This window comes from Danio rerio, chromosome 22 (assembly GCF_052040795.2).
Source record: "Danio rerio strain M-AB ecotype USA chromosome 22, GRCz13ab, whole genome shotgun sequence".
NCBI classification, from domain to species: Eukaryota; Metazoa; Chordata; class Actinopteri; order Cypriniformes; family Danionidae; genus Danio; species Danio rerio.
Window position 1 is genome coordinate 32,531,982 of NC_141042.1, and position 18,859 is coordinate 32,550,840.

Below are 18,859 nucleotides of genomic sequence, written 5' to 3' on the forward strand. Positions count from 1 at the left end.
AACGCAAAACAGCAAAATCATAGTTAAGCACTCGACAGCCCTGTAGTATAAATTCTTGATATTAAACTTCATGCAACAACACAATCAAATTCAATTTCTCATCAACACTGAAATATTTTACTTTCTGCATCATATGTTTTTGGTGTGGTTGACGTGTAACACATCGTAAATCCTTAAGACAGTTACAAGATGAGTTTAACGGCAGGCATTTCAGACTTTGGCACCGGACCCAGAATTTGATCCTAACAGCACTAATCAAAAAGTCAGTCATATTTGATGAAGGAATGGAGGTGATGGAGATATCATCATGTGTCAGGGTTTAATGTGAGAAGTGCATAAAGTACATATAGTGCTTGTTGGAGTCTATTTCTAGCATAGCACTGTATTTGCAACAAACTGCATGACAAACTCAAGAGTTAAGGTTTTTACTGCTTATTAAAAATATAACTAGTTTTAGTTTATTTATAATACTTTTGTGTAAAAAATTCTTTAAATTATATATATACATACATACATATATATTCATAGTTCTAGAAATATATAATATGGTTTTAGCTGAATAAATTAAGGATGAGACACTACAACAGACAAATGTACTTTGTCATGCTCCTATCACATTTTAAGCCTTCCTTTAATCTTTTTATTTCTGTCTAATGTAAATAAAACATCCAAAATAGACTCACATTTTATCAATTTATGTCTGCAGTTTTAATTTCAATCTGTTATATTTGCTATGATAACACAACAACTATAATAATAATAATAATAATAATACCAAATGACCCATTGCTGTAGTTTTCAACAATAACACACCCTAGATTACTATAGTAAAAACTAAAGTAAACTACATTATGTATTACAGCTTATCAGTTCACTATAGTTAATACTACAGCACAATGTAAAAAAATTAAAAGTTGACTAAAAACAAGTGAGTAAACCTGCTGCTTTTAAAATGGTTAGTTGACTTAATGTAAAATAATTGAGTAAACCTGTTATTTTTAGACCGATTAGTTGATCGGTTAGTAGAGTAAAAGAGTAAACCTATTATTTTTAAAATGGTTAGTTGGCTTTACTTAAAAGAAGTGAGTAAACCTGTTATTTTTAAAACAGTTAGTTGACTTAATGTAAAATAATTAAGTAAACCTGTTATTTTTAAAACGATTAGTTGACTTTACTCAAAAAAAGTAAGTAAACTTGTTATTTTTAAAACGATTAGTTGGTTTTACTCAAAATAAGTGAGTAAACCTGTTATTCTTATAACGGTTAGTTAACTTTACTCAAAATAAGTGAGTAAACCTGTTATTTTTAAAACGATTAGTTGGTTTTACTCAAAATAAGTGAGTAAACCTGTTATTTTAAAATGGTTAGTTAGCTTTACTCAAAATAAGTGAGTAAACCTGTTATTTTAAAACGGTTAGTTAGCTTTACTCAAAATAAGTGAGTAAACCAGTTATTATTAAATTGATTAGTTGACTTAATGTAAAATAAGTGAGTAAACCTGTTATTTTAAAATGATTAGTTGGTTTTGCTCAAAATAAGTGAGTAAACCTGTTATTTTTAAAACGATTAGTTGGTTTTACTGAAAATAAGTGAGTAAACCTGTTATTTTTAAAACGATTAGTTGACTTTACTCAAAATAAGTTAGTAAACCTGTTATTTTTAAAACGATTAGTTGACTTTACTCAAAATAAGTTAGTAAACCTGTTATTTTTAAAACGATTAGTTGGTTTTACTGAAAATAAGTGAGTAAACCTGTTATTTTTAAAACGATTAGTTGACTTTACTCAAAATAAGTTAGTAAACCTGTTATTTTTAAAACGATTAGTTGACTTTACTCAAAATAAGTGAGTAAACCTGTTATTTTAAAATGGTTAGTTAGCTTCACTCAAAATAAGTTAGTAAACCTGTTATTCTTAAAACGGTTAGTTGACTTTACTCAAAATAAGTGAGTAAACCTGTTATTCTTAAAATGGTTAGTTGACTTTACTCAAAATAAGAAAAAAAAGTGACTAAACCCATTGACTTAAAATTTTTAAGTAAATGAACCATGCGCATATTTATAAACATTGAGTTAAATCAACTTAAATGTCCCAACTTACAACAGGTTTGCTCACTTTTTTAAGTAAACCAACTAATCGTTGAAAGCAACAGATTTACTCAATAGTAAAATTTACAATAGTAACACTATAGTATATACAATGAACAACCTTGTATCGTATTCAGTACCTGGTGTGTAGAGCGCATGAGGATGTAATTGGTCACTTTGCCGAACGGAAGACCCAGGTTGATGACATCATTCTCGGTGCAGCTTCCCTCCGGCAGGTTACAGATGTGCACCACGCGGCCTGGACATGCTTTCCGCTGAACAAACTGACAGAGCACACAGAGAAATACATGTTACACACTACACTACCTGACAAAAGTAGGATAGCACTCCTTCTCATACTTCAAAGTTCCTGAAAGCAAAGAAGGTCAAGGTGCTCCAGTATTGGCCAGCCCAGTCACCAGATATGGACATTATTGAGCATGTCTGGAGTAAGATGGAGGAGGCATTGAAGATTAATCCAAATAATCTAGATGAACTCTGGGAGTCCTGCAAGAACGCTTTCTTTACCACTCCAGATGACTTTATTAATAAGTTATTTGAGCCATTGCAGAGATGTATGGATGCAGTCTTCTAAGCTCATTGGAGTCATACACAATATTAATTCTTTTTCCACTGCACCATGACTTTATATTCTATATTATGCATTATTTCTGTTAAGTGACAAGACTTTTGTCTAAGCTAAGTCAAACCTTACTGTCATATTTGTCATGATCATATTTTATTTTGGTAAACTACGCTTAATCTAGAGGCCTTTGCCTTTCATACAGCCACTTCTGATAAATTATCAACTAGAAGTCAAGTTATTATTTGTTGTTCCTAAAACTTGGATAGGCGACAAGACTTTTGTCAGGTAGTGTATATTACACTCTTTACTTTTACATATTGTTTACATCTGATGGACAATGAGGAGAATCTTGAAGAATGCGGTGAAAGATGATCAGACTGATCTGCTCACAGACGCCCCCTACTGCTTGAGGAAAACAACATTATCCCCGAATCTACACCTACACACACTTCAGGCTGATTTTAAGATTACATTACGACAGTGTGTTGTTCCTAGTATAGCAATACATTGAGAAAAAAAAAGATTCATTGGATTAGCAATTTTGTTTTAGGATAAATGGTTGCAAACAATTTATAAGGACTGAATTTAAACAAATAAATTTAATTGAGTGATGTTCAACTTGATTTTAATATTTAGCTAATCATTATTATATTACTTTCATAATTTAAAAAGCACCACAGTCTCTAATTAATATATTCAAATGCTTCTTCATTTGAAATATTCTAAAAAATACAGACATATTACATTAGTTCTGTGTTGTGTTATTATACCATGAAAAAGTGGGCTTTATTAGCTTTCGAAAAATATGAATTTATGAATAAATACAAACATCTATAAATATACTTTTGATTCAATGGTCTTTTTGACAGACTGTCTTTTAATATATATTACAACATTATCAAAAAATAAATAAATAAATAAAAATAGAAAACAAAAATGCTTTAATGTAAAAAATGTAAAAGAATCCAAAATCTATTTTTATGACCCGATAATTATATGATTTAAGTTATCTATGCACAACAAAATCCTTTGAGTATAATGTACTATTCAAAACTACTACACCAAGTTTCTCTTTATTGAGGCAATGTTATTCAAGTTAATGAGACAATGAAAGAATTAGTCAGGTGATGATTGAGGACTGATGATGAGCACCTGCTCAGATACACAAAACTACAACTGACTTCAGTCACAGCTTTAGATAAAATCAGCTGAAATATAATACATTGAATCTCTCAAAATCTCAGCAGAGGATCAACTCGATCAATAAGCAACTCCACAAACAGCAGCTTTACTTATTACTAACCTCGTTTGCCTTATAAAGAGGGACCAAATACTCTCTGAATTGAGTAAATTTTACTCAGAGGATTAGTAATTGTTTTATATTATGTTATTATGCCATGATAAATCATATGCAAATGATAATAATAATCTGTTGCAGCGTTCAAAGGTTTGGAGTAAGTTTTTAATGCTTTTGAAGTCTTCTTCTTTTTAGGTTTTGTGAAATATAATTACAATATTTCAATGACATTATCCTTTATAAATGATTCTAAATAGACTTTTTTCCTCTCATATTTCATTTGTTCTTCTTATCAATTAAAGAACAGCATTTATTTTAAACACAACACACATTAAAAAAAGTATTTACTGTCACTTTAGGTCAAACGAATGCATCCTTGTTAAATTAAAACAGAAATTTTTTTGAAAAAAAAAAAAAACTGCAAAGAAAGAAATAAAGAAAATACTCCCAAAGAAACTGTAGCATATATTACACCTCAAGAGTGTAGATTTGCACTTGACATTGATAGGGATGGGTGGATCAAAAATATATTAATATTTAATCCTCTCTTCATAAAATGTATTAAGTTTTAGGCCCGTAGCCAAGGAGGAATCGGGTGGACTTTTCCAACCAAAAGTTGGATTATTATTGTTATTTTTGATTTTTTCTTATCATTTAAATGGCCAAATTCTGACAAAGGAAAGTTGAATGTTCTGGCCAGTTTTTTTTTTTAATTATTTTTATTTGCCTATAGGCTTCAGTTATTAATTTAACAGATTTTCCTAAAAAAATGTAATGACAGGTGATAATATATTTGTCTTTTAAAAATAAGTATCATATTTCTGTATTTAAGCTTTTCATTATTTATAAAACTGTAATATAAAACGTGCAGTTTAAATGCTTATTTTAAAATGAACACTTATAATAGTAAAATACCATGGTAAGAAATTTGATAAAATAGTTGGAAATATTTTTGTTACAAAGAAAAGTGAGGTTATGATAACCATCCAACAAGATAATACAGCATAAATCAGTCCTTAAAATGTTACTAAAATTTTATATTTATACCTCATAACTAAAAAGAAAATCAGACAAATAACTGCAAAAGGGTTTAGTTTTTCAAAAAAACAACAACAAAAAACACTCCTTTAAATAAGCTGGCTACAGGCCTGATAGCGTAATGTTAAAAATAATGATTATTAACTGATAAAGAGAGAGTTTAATAGAGATGTCCCTTTATTTTAGCCAAAGTGCAAACAAAACATATCTCTCGTGTTGGTATTATGCCTTTACACTGGCTGTATTATTTTTCTGACAAGTTGTTTCAACCAAAATTGAACTCTGGGAGCTTGGGAGAACTGGCAGGGATCATGTAGTTTAGCCGTTTATTCTGCAGTTAGTTTTCAGGACATATTATTCACAGACTAGTCTTTATTAGTTTGCTATGAGGACAGACTGTGCGTTAAAGCGGGGGAAAAACCCGAGCATTATTGACATTATCATGCTGGGCTAATTCAGTAGCAAACTTGCGTTAATGTGATTTACACTTTCGTTGGAAAAAAGCACCTTGTGTCCACCTTTTACTGCCCCCATCCTCACTTGAGTGCGTCACCCAACACAGCTTATTCTTGCATGGGAAAGAAACAATCAACTGTATTTGGCGCTGCTTGTAGCTGAACACAGCCACAACCTCTCACATGATAGCAGGGAAAGGCACAGCCAATCACAAGATTCATTTGGATCATTCGGGATCTGAAAAGCTACGCATCGATTCATTTGCTCTTTAGTGTTTGGATTCTCAGTAATGATTTAAACCACACTGAACTGAGCTAAACTGAACTGAACTTAAACACTAAAAACTGAACTACCCTGATCCAGTTACTATGACCATTTATGTGAAGCTGCTTTGACATAATCTACATTGTAAAAGCGCTATACAAATAAAGCTGAATTGAATTGAATTGAATTTGCATTTTGGCGGCGGGAGGACTCAAGGACAGAATATGATTTAACCCTTGTTGACAGCTTGATTTTTTAAAAGTTAAATAATTGGTGGGGACATTTCAATGGGGCGTCGTAGTGGCGCAGTAGGTAGTGCTGTCACCTCACAGCAAGAAGGTCACTGGTTCGAGCCTGCGTTATCCCTGCGTTCGCGTGGGTTTCCTCCGGGTGCTCCGGTTTCCCCCACAATCTAAATACACGTGGTACAGGCGAATTGGGTAGGCTAAATTGTCCGTAGTGTATGTGTGTGAATGAGTGTATATGGGTTTCCCAGAGATAGGTTGCAGCTGGAAGGGCATCCGCTGGGTAAAACATGTGCTGAATAAGTTGGTGGTTCATTCCCCTGTGGCGAGCCTGGAATATTAAAGGGACTAAGCCAAAAAGAAAATAAATGAATGAGCATTTCAATAGATGGGATATTGGTGGGGACGCGTCCATCCACCATAAATCTACACCTACAGAATATTAAATCATAATATATGTGTATAAAAGGTTGCGCAGTGGGTAGAAATATATCTTTTTAATATTTTTTCACATTTTTCGAGTGCCTTGGGCTTTTCGTTGTTTATTCTGATGAGTAGCACTGTTGCCTCACAGCAAGAACTGGTTTGATCCCTGGCTGGGTCAGTTGGCATTTCTGTGTGCACGTTCTCCAAGTGTTCACGTGGGTTTCCTCCAGGTGCTCTGGTTTCCCCAACACTCCAAAGACATGCGCTGTAGGTGAATTGGGTTAGCCAAATTAGCCGTAGTGTTTGTGTGTATGTCCTGGTCCTCCAGGTTGGGGGTTGAGCGTTGGGCTAACAACCCACCTCTTAAAAACTAGATGTTATGAAAGACCAATGTGGTGCAGCTAAATATCAACTTCCATATAAATGACCCTGGGAGTAAGTAGGTATGCCTGTATGTATATAGCATAATCTAAACACACGATCAGATGAAGCTGTGTTCAGTTTTACAGCAGTAACATAAGCTCCAGTGAACAGGCTGTTTTTTACAGGCAGGACGCAGGATTTGATTGACAGCAGCAAATGTGATGTCATTCCACATCAGCAGAGGGTCAGAGAGAAGGGTCAGTGTTTAAACTGCAATTTACATGTGAGGGCTGATCCTCCACCTTACTCATTCAAACATCACACACTGTAAGTAGAAATACAACAATCCTGATTTTTCATGACGAACTCCAATTCTAGATTTATTTACAAGCAAAGTGGCTGATTTGAAAACCCAAAATCCAATAAAATAAAAAATAAACAAGAAACAAGTAATATTTAAAATATGAGTACGGTGTACACTGTAAACCTGATCGATACAACTATTCGGCATATACAGTTGAAGTCAGAATTATTAACCCAGCTTTGAAAACTTTTTTTCTTTTTTAAATATTTCCCAATTGATGTTTAACAGAGCAAAGACATTTTTTAAAGTATGTCTGATATTTTGTCTTCTGGAGAAAGTCTTATTTGTTTTATTTAAATAAAAGCAGTTTAAACATTTTTTAAACCATTTTAAGGTCAAAATTATTAGCCCCTTTGAGCTATATATTTTTTTCATAGTATACAGAACAAACCATCATTATACAATAACTTGACTAATTACCCTAACCTGCCTAGTTAACCTAATTAACCTAATTAAGCCTTTAAACGTCACTTTAAGCTGTATAGAAGTGTCTTGAAAAATATCTAGTCAAATATTATTTACTGTCATCATGGCAAAGATAAATTAAATCAGTTATTAGAGATGAGTTATTAAAACTATTATGTTAAGAAATGTGTTGAAAAAACCTTCTCTCTGTTAAACAGAAATTGGGGAAAAAAATTAAACAGGGGCTCTAATAATTCAGAAGGGCTAATACTTCTGACTTCAAAAAGTTGGATTATTATTGTTGTTGTTGAATTTTTCTTATCATTTAAATGGCAAAATTCTGACTCGGAAAGTTGAATGTTCTGGCCAGTTTTTTATTTTCCTATATAGGCTTCAGTTATTAATTTAACAGATTTTCCTAAAAAAAAATGTAATGATAGGTGATAATACACTTGTATTTTAAAAATAAGTATGCCATTTTGGAAGAAAATACACAAGGTACTGGAAAATATTCTTAAGCTAAAGTTTGACATGACCCCAGCTTCGTACTTATTGAATCTTAATGCAAACAATGTGTTTGAAAAAGATGCATTCCAGTTATTTATTGTATTGGTATATTTAGCTAAAAATGTATTTTGCTACTCTGGTCTGCATCACAGGCTCCATCTTTTAAAATGTGGATATCACAGATTGCTACATGGCTACCATTAGAAAAACTTACCTATGACAAACATAAAAAATCTGACAGATTTTGGTCAATTTGGTCTCCCCTTTTGGAGTACATAAAAGAGCTCTCTTAAATTAACACAGTATCCTTGACATTCATTTACACTTTTTGTTATAACCTACACTTAAAGACTACTCTAAGATTATGTAATTGTACTTTTAATTAATCTTTACCTATTTATTTGTTTTTTTTTACATTAATTTTTTTGTTACTTTTCACTCTCAAAATTGTGCATTCTCTGTAATGTTAAAACATTCTGATGTTAATGTTTTGTGAATATGGGCATACAATAAAAAAATAAGTATCATATTTCTGTATTTAAGCTTTTCATTATTTATAAAACTAATATAAAATTGTGGGTAAAAAATTTATATATGTAAATATATTAAATATTTTTTTAATTAGATTGCACAATTACAAAATATGAAGTAAAAGCATGACTGATTTGGCTTTAGGTTATTATGCTACATGAAAACAGTAGAATAGCCGAATAAAAAGGTAAAGTCACTTCTCTTCCAGTAGATGGCGCTTATCCACCTTTTATCCACATCTGACAACTGTTTCAAATTATGGGTTTTATACGCGACAAATAATCTACACACATAAACACAGTGACTGAGACACCTTAAACACGCTGCAAGTTATACGCAACCCATATGCAAACCGAAAAAACATTAACAAATTAAGTAAACATCTTTAAATTAAGTAAACATCATGACCACCTGGCAAATGTCTGGTGGTTCTTTGCCACCATATTGAGCATTTAAAATTCTTTACTGCACAACAATGCATTAATTATCTTTCACGCAAATTATGTCAACATGTTTCCTCATGAGATCACGCTGTAAAAACAACTGTTTTACGTTTTGTTAGTTTAGTGGCTAATTTGTACGAATTTGTATAAGTTCAGTCATAAAATGTCTGATTAGCACCCAACCCCGCCCCTAAATCCAATCCTCATTGGGGGATGAGAAAATCATAATAAATTGTACGATTGAGATCAACAAAGCCATACGTATTAGCTAATTAATCAAGTTTCTAAGGTAATTTTTCTAAGTAATACAAGCTAGTTTAAGTAAGTTCAATGTATTAAGTTAAAATTACTTATAAGGTCATGATTCCAATTTAAAATACAAGGCAGCCATGTCATTTTCGTTTTTACAGTGTAAAATAAGATCTCAAAGCAGAACCAAACAGCCCTAGCCTTAAATCAATGTTCATTTAGACATGGCTGGTTCTGGGGCTGATTTACATCTGGCTGGAGACCGACAGTTTGAGCTGAGCTTCTGATAATTCAATAAACAGCTTCATGCTGGGGTTTCCCTTTGCCCAAATGTGCCAAAAAGATCATGTGAGGTTTGCCTCTATAAACACATACCAAAATAGACCCCCGAATAAGCTGTTTATGCATCTGCTATATGTGGTATACGTAACTCTGAATGGCTTCTGTGTGAGCGAGGCTGGTTAAACGTAACACTTGTGTTATATTTTTTGTGGCTAGACACATACTAAGAACTATGTATAGCTCTGGCGCTGCTTTAAAAGAGTTAAGAGTTTTTGGCTTCTGATGAATGGGTGGAATGCTCTGTCAATCAAAATAACTTTGATTTCATGATTGGTCTACCAAATCGGTCTACCAAAAAAACTTTTTTCATTACTGTGACATAGAACTAAAACGAAGTAAAACTATTGGGAATAGAAAACATCATGCCCAAACTTTATCTTATGAAGGGCCAAAAACCAAACTTGGATGGTGCCTGAAGGTAAATACACCAAACTGTATCACGTGAACGTTGCTATGGATCAATTCCTTATTTATGTAATAATCTAAAAAATAGAAAACTCTGGTTTATCTTAAATAATGCAGCATAATTTTGTACATTTAATAATAAACTTATTATATTAAAGACAAAAACAATGCCATTTATATCGGAATGGAGTTCAGTAAATGACCAGTTTTTGGTTTGATTTGCTCGCAAATGTTTTCTGCATTTTCTTCTGTCCATCAAGTCACATTATTTACATTTTATAAAATCAGATTTATTTACAAATACATTTAATTGAAACATTTAATTTCAGTTAGTTTTTAGTTAGCAATAAAACAAACAAACAAAAAGAGGGTTATGTGAAATTGCAATCTCTGGAGCATCTGTCTCAACCCTCCCCATCTCTCTCTTCTCTGATGGGATGGTGAGCCAAATCAAAGGTTACAATGAACCAATTTTGGCTGGACCCAGTTTGGGCATCTCTGGACTAGATTGTTGTGATTTGTTATTGGTGGACCTCATGTGATTGAAACGTGGTCCCACCCTCATCGACACCAATCAGAGTTTAGATGTGACTTAAGGAGGAGGGGGATTATGAGGGCACATAAATTTAAAGGCACAGTTAACCCAAAATATTAACATTTCCTCATTATTTACTCACACTCAAGTGGTTCTTTTATGAATTTATTGAACACAAAACAAGATATTCTGAAGAATGTTGGAGAAATCAGCCATTGACATACAAAGTAGGAACAAAAATACTATTGAAGTCAATGGCTGGTTCAAGATTCTTCAGAATATCTTGTTTTGTGTTCAACAGAAATGCATAAAGAATCACTTGAGTGTGAGTAAATGATGGGGACATTTTAATTTTTGACAATTTTATTTTTGGGGGAAACTATATTTTTAAAAAACAATGTACAACTGTGGATGAACAAAGCATTTATGGCAGTAGGACCAAAAATACTATTAAAGTCAATGTTTTCTTCAACATTTTTCAGAATATCTTTCTTTTTGTTCAGAAACAAACAAGAGGAGAATCAGTAAAAGATCACTGAATTTTACTTTTGAGAGAAATATCCCTTTATGTCCAACTGTGTGTGTGCAACCATAATCAATACAGCAAAATAATAACAATAAGAAAAAGGGGTCCATTTTGATTAAATACTGACATTAAGTATAAAATGTGTTTTAATTGAAGAGGTCTGGGGCTAGGGTGCGAGCCCTTACAAAACTGCCCGAATTTTCTCCACCCATGAATGTCATTTCTTACCTACACAAAAAAGTTCAAAATCACCCAATTGGGTGGGAAACAGCCCATCCTGGCAACACTGTCAACCAATGTTTTCATTAGTTAAACAAACAGATAGCTCCACCCTCAAACTCACACATTCGGTCGAGTCTGTGTTGCTATGCTGGGCAGGTAGGGATTCTCTAACAAACAGAGCAATATTTTGAAAACATCAGAGTGTAAACAGTGGCTTCAAAGCCACATTATAAAACAGAAAAGTTTGGTGCTTGATTCTGATTGGTTGAGAAGCAATTGAAGAAGCAGTAAACAAAATGTGAATGTCTACCTGAATTGTTACAGTTAAGAATGTTTTAAGCCCTAGCAATGACCTTTAGTAAGGATGCATGATATATCAGCGGCCATATTATTATCGGTCAATAATAGCTATTTTTTTAGATTATCGTTATCAGTCCGATGTCAGAATTAAGCTGCGGTCACACTGGGCTTTTCCTTCCATAGACTTCCATTCATACGCACGCGAATGCGTCAGACCGGAAATGCGGGGTCATGCATCAAGTTTCGCAGGTTGCTGCAGTGCAAGGTTCAAGCTTGGTGAACTCTGACCTGCGAAATCGCATCACTTGACTGCATGAGACCAATCGAGGTTCCAAACATAACATCTCTGTACAGATATTTAAAACATGGAGCAAACGCTCGCTTTTAAAAATGTCTAATAAGCTTGTTTAATCCTGGCCCTTTTTGCAGCACCGCAGCTTCAGGCCGATATCTTTAAGCCGATAAATTACATAATTGTACAGAACTGCCTGCCTCACACTTGCGTAGGTGGAACATATTCAGACCTGTCCAAAGCACTATAATGGAGCACTCCTCAAACTGTTTATTCCTTCAAAGTCTGTCCTTTCTTTGTGTGGTATTGCTGGGCGTTAATATCTACCTTACTCCTTATCATTGTAGATTTGTATGATTGAGTGTCATTGTGTATTTTTGCCTTAAATCGCCTCAGGAAAAATATTACATGAGTAAACATAGCAGCAGCAATGCACACGTGCTAAACAACTTGTTGGGTTGTTTGTAATCTAACATGATTATTTGTTCTTAACGTGTTGCTTGCCATGTGTTGTTGATGCAAGATTGTATTCAGTTTAATCGGCATATTTCTAATGATTATTAAGAGCACTCGTGATGGCTATTACCTCACACACACATAGTAAGCCGACAGAGTCTTCACCGCAGAAAAGGAGAGTTGCGCCATACACTAAACCCAGCATAAGGGTTCTCAACAATTCATCACATTCTGTCTTTATATTATGCATTGTGTTTGTCATAAAGTCATCTGTGCTCAATGATCAGGTTTTGTATCAAAATCTGACTTTCAAGGACAAATCTAACTCTGCTTCGTCACACAGCGCCTTCAGTTAGTTTCAAACTCACAGCATATTATCATAAACGTTTCATTGACCATTTCTCCCGCAATTGACAGCAAGAATGAACATAGAAGCCGATTGACATCCAAAGCTCACATGTGTTCAAAAGAATCTAAAAAAACCAAATGGGATGGATTTATGCTGCAGTTTCTAAAGTTATACTATCTGTATTGAGCTTTTCGCTTGTAGTGGCTCTAAATTTTCAAAACAACTCTTAAAATGTCCTTTTCGGACATTGTGTATTCCTGCATATATATATATATATATATATATATATATATATATATATATATATATATATATATATATATATATATATATATATATATATATATATATATATATATATGTATACATTTTATTCAAGAACATTTGACCTGGCTTCAGTTCTTAGTTCTTTCATTTTACTTAAGACATATTTATTGAATCTGTTTGCTAATTAAGTGCCATTTTGTTGTTTAACCAATTATTTTTGTACAACAGTCAAGTAGCAATTTAATTTCAAACTTTTTTAGTTCAAACTTTTATGAAGTTTAAATAAAATAAGTAAATTTAAATCAGTTGTACACTGTATAAAAAAATAACATTTTGAAATATTTGTGATTATAGGCTATAGTATATAGGCTATCGGTTATCGTTAATTAGCCAAAAAATCCATATCGGTGCATCCCTAATCTTTAGCTGTTATAAATTCACTGTAAACCATAGATTCTAAAGGCTAATTGCTTTAATTTGATGGGGAAACAACATACTAATGGTGGAATGAAGCACCAACTATTCCAGCATATGTTTTATGCAGCGGATGCCCTTTCAGCCAAAAACCAGAACTGGGAAACATCCATACACTATCACATTCACACACTCATACACTATGGCCAATTTAGTATATTCAATTCACCTATAGTGCATGTCTTTGGGTTGTGTGGGAAAACGGGGCCCCCGGAGGAAACCAACACGAGCATGGGGAATACATGCAAATTCCAAACAGAAATGCCAACTGGCCATGCCGAGACACGAACCAGCGATCTTCATTCTGTGAGGTGACCGTGCTAACCACTGAACCACCGTGCTGATTTTTTCACTCTGTTTAAATGGCGGTACTTTTGTAAGTCCAATTTCAAATGGTTAATACTAAACACGAGTGTAAATAGCGTCTAAACAGTTTTGAGCTTGTCCACATTTCCAGAGGTAGCTGAAACTGGAGAATATCTGAATGCATGTTAATACCAGGTGGAAACAGGAGCCTGGTGATGACTGGCACCGAATTATGCTACAAATGCATTTACATCTGTTTGCTTATCCAGAGAGGGCTTAAACAGGCTCTGAAACACATTCGTCTGAAATCTATAGCACGCACTTTGCGAATTTTATGTCAGGAAGCTTTCATCCCCCAAAGATCAGGTTACATTTCTGAGGGCTGAAACTGAATTCACTCAAAAGCCTACAAAGACAGACACCAATCATGACTACTTGGCCAGACTGAAAATGCAACACCAGGAATTTCTTTATATACAGATTTTTTTTTTTTTTTGAGAAAACAAGTCACAAAAGCACCGCCAATGCACAGCTGCTGTATAACAGGTGGGTTTTATAGGGGCTAACATTAGCCTCGCCTACGGACTAAATCATAAATAACTTGGCCAAATAGATCGCTATGAAGAATTTTTGTGTAAGTCTCTGAAGCCAGACACTGGCTACTAAACGAAATACCGTCCCACAGAGGACATGCTTTCAATTATAGGTGGTAGACTCAACGCAAGGTCAAAGCATCTAATCCACAACAATGCTTCATGGTGTGCATATGTGAAGACCCGTCAGTCACACTCAGGACATGAAAACAGTTGTTACTGGCCTTTATGCTTACAAAGAACGTGGATGAAAGATTAAATAAAAAATAGACTGTCCAAAGACAAACTGATGACAAGAATAATGCAGAAAAAACATTTAAAGTTGTTATTTTGAGTTAAATGAACTTAATTTAAAAAAAAAGAATAAGTATTTAACAGTAAACTAAAAGTATTAATTTATTTGCAAGTAATTAAAATTTAGTTAGTATATTTGGCCTGAAATCGTTTCTAGGAACAAAGAATACTGTAAAACTAGTCACTCATCCTGTGGCCTGTGTGAGTCATAATGCCCCACTACAGTGACCGGGACACTATACTAACAGTGAGCACCGTCTTTCGGATGAGATGTTAAACTGAGGTCCTGACTCTCTGTGGTCATTAAAAATCTCATTGCACTTCTTATAAAGAGTAGGGGTTTAACCCCGGTGTCCTGGCTAAATTTCCACTATTGGCCCTTGACCATCATGGCCTCTCAATCATCCCCATCCACACCATCTCAATCATCCCCATCCACCAAATTGGCTCTATCACCTATCATTGTCACTCCATTCCACCCATACATAGCTGGTGTGTGGTGAGCGCACTGGCTGCCGTCACATCATCCAAGTGGATGCTGCACACTGGTGGTGGAGAGAACCCCCCCTCATGATCATGAAGCGCTTTGGGTGGCCATACACAATAAAATGTGCTATATTAATACACATTACTGAAGAAAATAGTTAAGAAATAGTATATTAATAAAAATAAAATCTATTTAAGTCAGTAAATTTAAATGGTGGAACATTCCTGCCAATAATTACACAAAATAACAAAGTGCAAAATTACAGATGATCTATAGATGTTGATTTGTTCTAAAACATGAATTAAGACTGTTATGATGTCATCTATTTTTTTTATTGGTTTGGTTTCTTTGTGGCTGTCATTATAATTCTTAATTATTCAATCATCCTTTCAAAAAAAAAAAAAAAGAGGCTTCTTTTGTATATTTTTCAAATTTTGTTGTTTTGAAACATTTGACCAAGTTTGGTCATCATTTTTAAGTTAAACTTGTCACAGTCACCAGGGGCCTCATGTACAAAGACTTGCGTGGAAATCTTACTAAAACATTGCGTACGCACAAAGCTGTGAATGTGCGTACGCAGAAAAAATTTCAGATGTATGAAACACTGCGTATGCTGAATCCCACGTATATTCTTTTGTACATCAGAATGCACGTGAAACTGAGCGCAACATGCACGAGGGCAAAACCCCTCCCTGCCTCCTCCCCCGTATGAATATGCTAATGACTCTACTTTGGCAAAACCCAACGAAAAAGCAATGGCAAAAGCAAGCAAAAAGAGAAACTTTGAACAGAATGTGAATTGAAGGTGCTGCTTTCGGAGGTAGACCAGAGGAAAACTGTGTTATTTGCAAGTTTGTCCTCCGGAATTAACAACAAAAGAAAAAAATTGAGTGGGGAGAGTTTAGCTAATGCGTTTAACACAGTTAAGTCTGAACATCCCACTGTGGATTTAAAAAGGAAATAGTGTGATTTATAGCTGTAAAATTTTGTAGCATCCTTAACAGTCTCAGTGGCGCAGCTCGTAAAACGAATGGTAATATGTTTCGACACGTTTAAGCATGAATTCGGTTCAAATCCAGCGTCTGATCAACTTATACTTCTTTTTTTCCCCCGCTACATATCAAATTTTGCCTACTATTTATCACGAGAAAGACAAGTTAAAATCGTTAATAAGTCTGTGCATCATATTTAATTTGCACATTTATTGAATGGAAATGTTTCTGATTCACGCATGCAAATTCATCTTCAGATAGTGTCTTTATAGCAATGTGCGTGCAGTAGATAGCTCAGATTACATTGGGAAAACAGGCGACCGCTGCAAATTGCGCTTTAATGTTTGGCTGGTCAACTGTATGGTATGGAAACCTTATAAACCTGCTAGATGAACCCGTCTCATACAGCTGCCATAGCAAGGCTCAAAGACACTTTGTAGAGAGCAATTTAACACAACTGCTTCTAGGAGTCGCCAATGGAAATAAAACAGACACGCACAAAAAATGTGCGTACACCAGCCATAAAGCTGGCGTGGAGCTGCGCACATTCCCACGTTCAGTTCCTCGTTAGTAAATCCAATCGTGAGCAATTCTGAGCGTGAAACCTGGCGTACGCAAAGTTTTTGCGCGTACGCAGCGTTGATACATGAGGCCCCAGCATTCCACTCCTGGCAGATCACTGGTGAACTACAAATGTCACATTAATGAACTACATATCTCAACATGCCATTTCACACACACCAGTTTTCAAGCACCACTGATGGCACACACACAGCTGAAGCTTGTTATCGCTGATAATTTAGACTACTTATACACCACTGATACACCAGTTCATTCCTGAGTCTTTGTTTGTCATTGCTGTTTGTTAGTGTTTGTGTTATTATTTGTTTTGCCTGCCATGTTTTTGATCATAGCTTTGTTTAGTGCTATATTCTTTATCGCCGCCTATTTTGACCTCATGCTTGTTTGATGACTATAATTTGGATTGTCCATATGTACCAGCAACTCCTGTATTGACCGTTCTATTCTTATTAAACCTGCCCTAGGATCCTTACCTTTCATGTCCCTCGACTTGCACGCACACGTGACAAACCTACAATTTATTTTAAGATGCATTAGCAAGCATTGTGATCAATACTGTTGCGTTGTGATCATTAATGTAGCAAGTTGGCATGACATGGTTTTAATTGACATTAAGGGCCCTATCATACACCCGGCGCAATGTGGCGCAAGGCGCGGCGCGGCGCAAAACTTGTTTGCTAGTTTCAGCTTGGCGCAAGAGTCGTTTTGAGGCATTGCACTACGCTGTTTAATTAGCAAATGCATTAGCGCTAATATGTGCGCCCATAGGCATTCTGGTCTAAAAAGGAAGGCGTTCTGAGGCGCACTGCTGGCGCGTTGCTATTTTGAGAAACTAAAATAGATTTTCCATTAGACCAAAACAAACCCGGTCTAAACTCTGGCGCAGAGTTGCGCCTCTCTTACACACTGCTTAATACACACTAGAGAGCAATAGGCAAATATATTTACATATGAAAAAATTAAAATATTAAGGATATATATAGGATATAATAAGGATAGATATAGGATATAAATATAAAGGATTAAAATATTACAAAACATATTATTTTTTAGCCTATATAAATATGAAAAATCACTGCTTTTATGTCTTCTTCATCTCGGGAGGCTTTTTCAGTTTATTCATAACAATTTGCTTTTGTATAATGTTATTATTATTAGCAGTATTATTTATTATATCCATATTTATATTTGTTTATCTAAAAACAAGCTGAGATTTGCCCACCTGTCAGGTTTTAGACCATATGGGGTACAGCATGTGTTTTAGGATATAACTCAGGTTTTTGAACAAACTTCGTTATTGTTGTTCATTTATTCGTTTGCTGGAAATTAGAACTGAATTTAAAATAGTTTTGAAACGAATATTTGCGCTTAACAAACGCAATTAATTTTTTATAGACTAATTAATGTCTGTGCGTAAAGGTTTCCCTATCCAAGAGCGAAAGTGAAAGTGATCCATTATCCCTCATTCTCACGCAGAAGATGCTCTGTTTAACAGTTTTTTGTTAAAAAAACTGTTAACTGTTAACTGTTTGCTGGTGAAATGCTCATTTTTTCCACTTAGACTTACTTTGCGTCATGTAAATAGCAAATGCGCTCTTGGCACGACGCAGCTGGCTCTTAAAGGGAATGGGAGATGAGACTTTAATTGGTTTATTCTCAAAACACACTTATAACTCTTTAAGAAAATAAATTCAACCCTTTTAGACCATGTGCTACGGCGCAAAGCGGATTTTCCTGTCCGTAAATTAGCAAAAATGCGTTCTGACACGCCCTGAAAGCGTTTGCGCCATGCGTTTTGCGCTCTGCACATGGACCGTCAAAATAGAGCCCTAAAAGGGTGGACATTTTTTAAAAACATTTCCTGAGTGTTGCGTCTCACGCTTTTAAAGAAACATTCTGTGTGAATGGCTGCTCAGGCTATTCTGGACACTTGCTGGCGTCCGAAAGTATGTATTGAGCTGAATTTTTTGTAAATGTGTAAATGTTGATGCAATTTAGCTTACCTAATTCACCTACAACACATTTTAACTGACCCAGCCAGGGCTCAAACTAGCAACCTTCTTGCTGTGAGGCGACAGCACTACCCAATGCGCCACCATGATAAATATTACAATTATAAATATATCAACAGCAACATTTGTAAACAATTTGCAGCTGATTCAGTCGTTTCCTAGTGA

At 34.6% G+C, this 18,859-nt stretch overlaps 1 protein-coding gene across 5 annotated transcripts in view; it reads right to left on the reverse strand.

The window, feature by feature from the left end:
* rbm20 (RNA binding motif protein 20) overlaps nt 1-18,859 on the reverse strand; it is a 151,380-nt gene that overhangs the window by 27,617 nt on the left and 104,904 nt on the right. For all 5 annotated transcript variants that reach the window (XR_015522245.1, XR_015522246.1, XM_087304612.1 and 2 more), the window contains exon 6: nt 2,227-2,370. Coding sequence is in view for 3 of the 5 variants with exons in the window: in XM_087304612.1 (XP_087160738.1) it covers nt 2,227-2,370 (144 nt within the window). In the remaining 2 variants the exon portion in view is untranslated. The remainder of the gene's footprint in view (nt 1-2,226; nt 2,371-18,859) is intronic.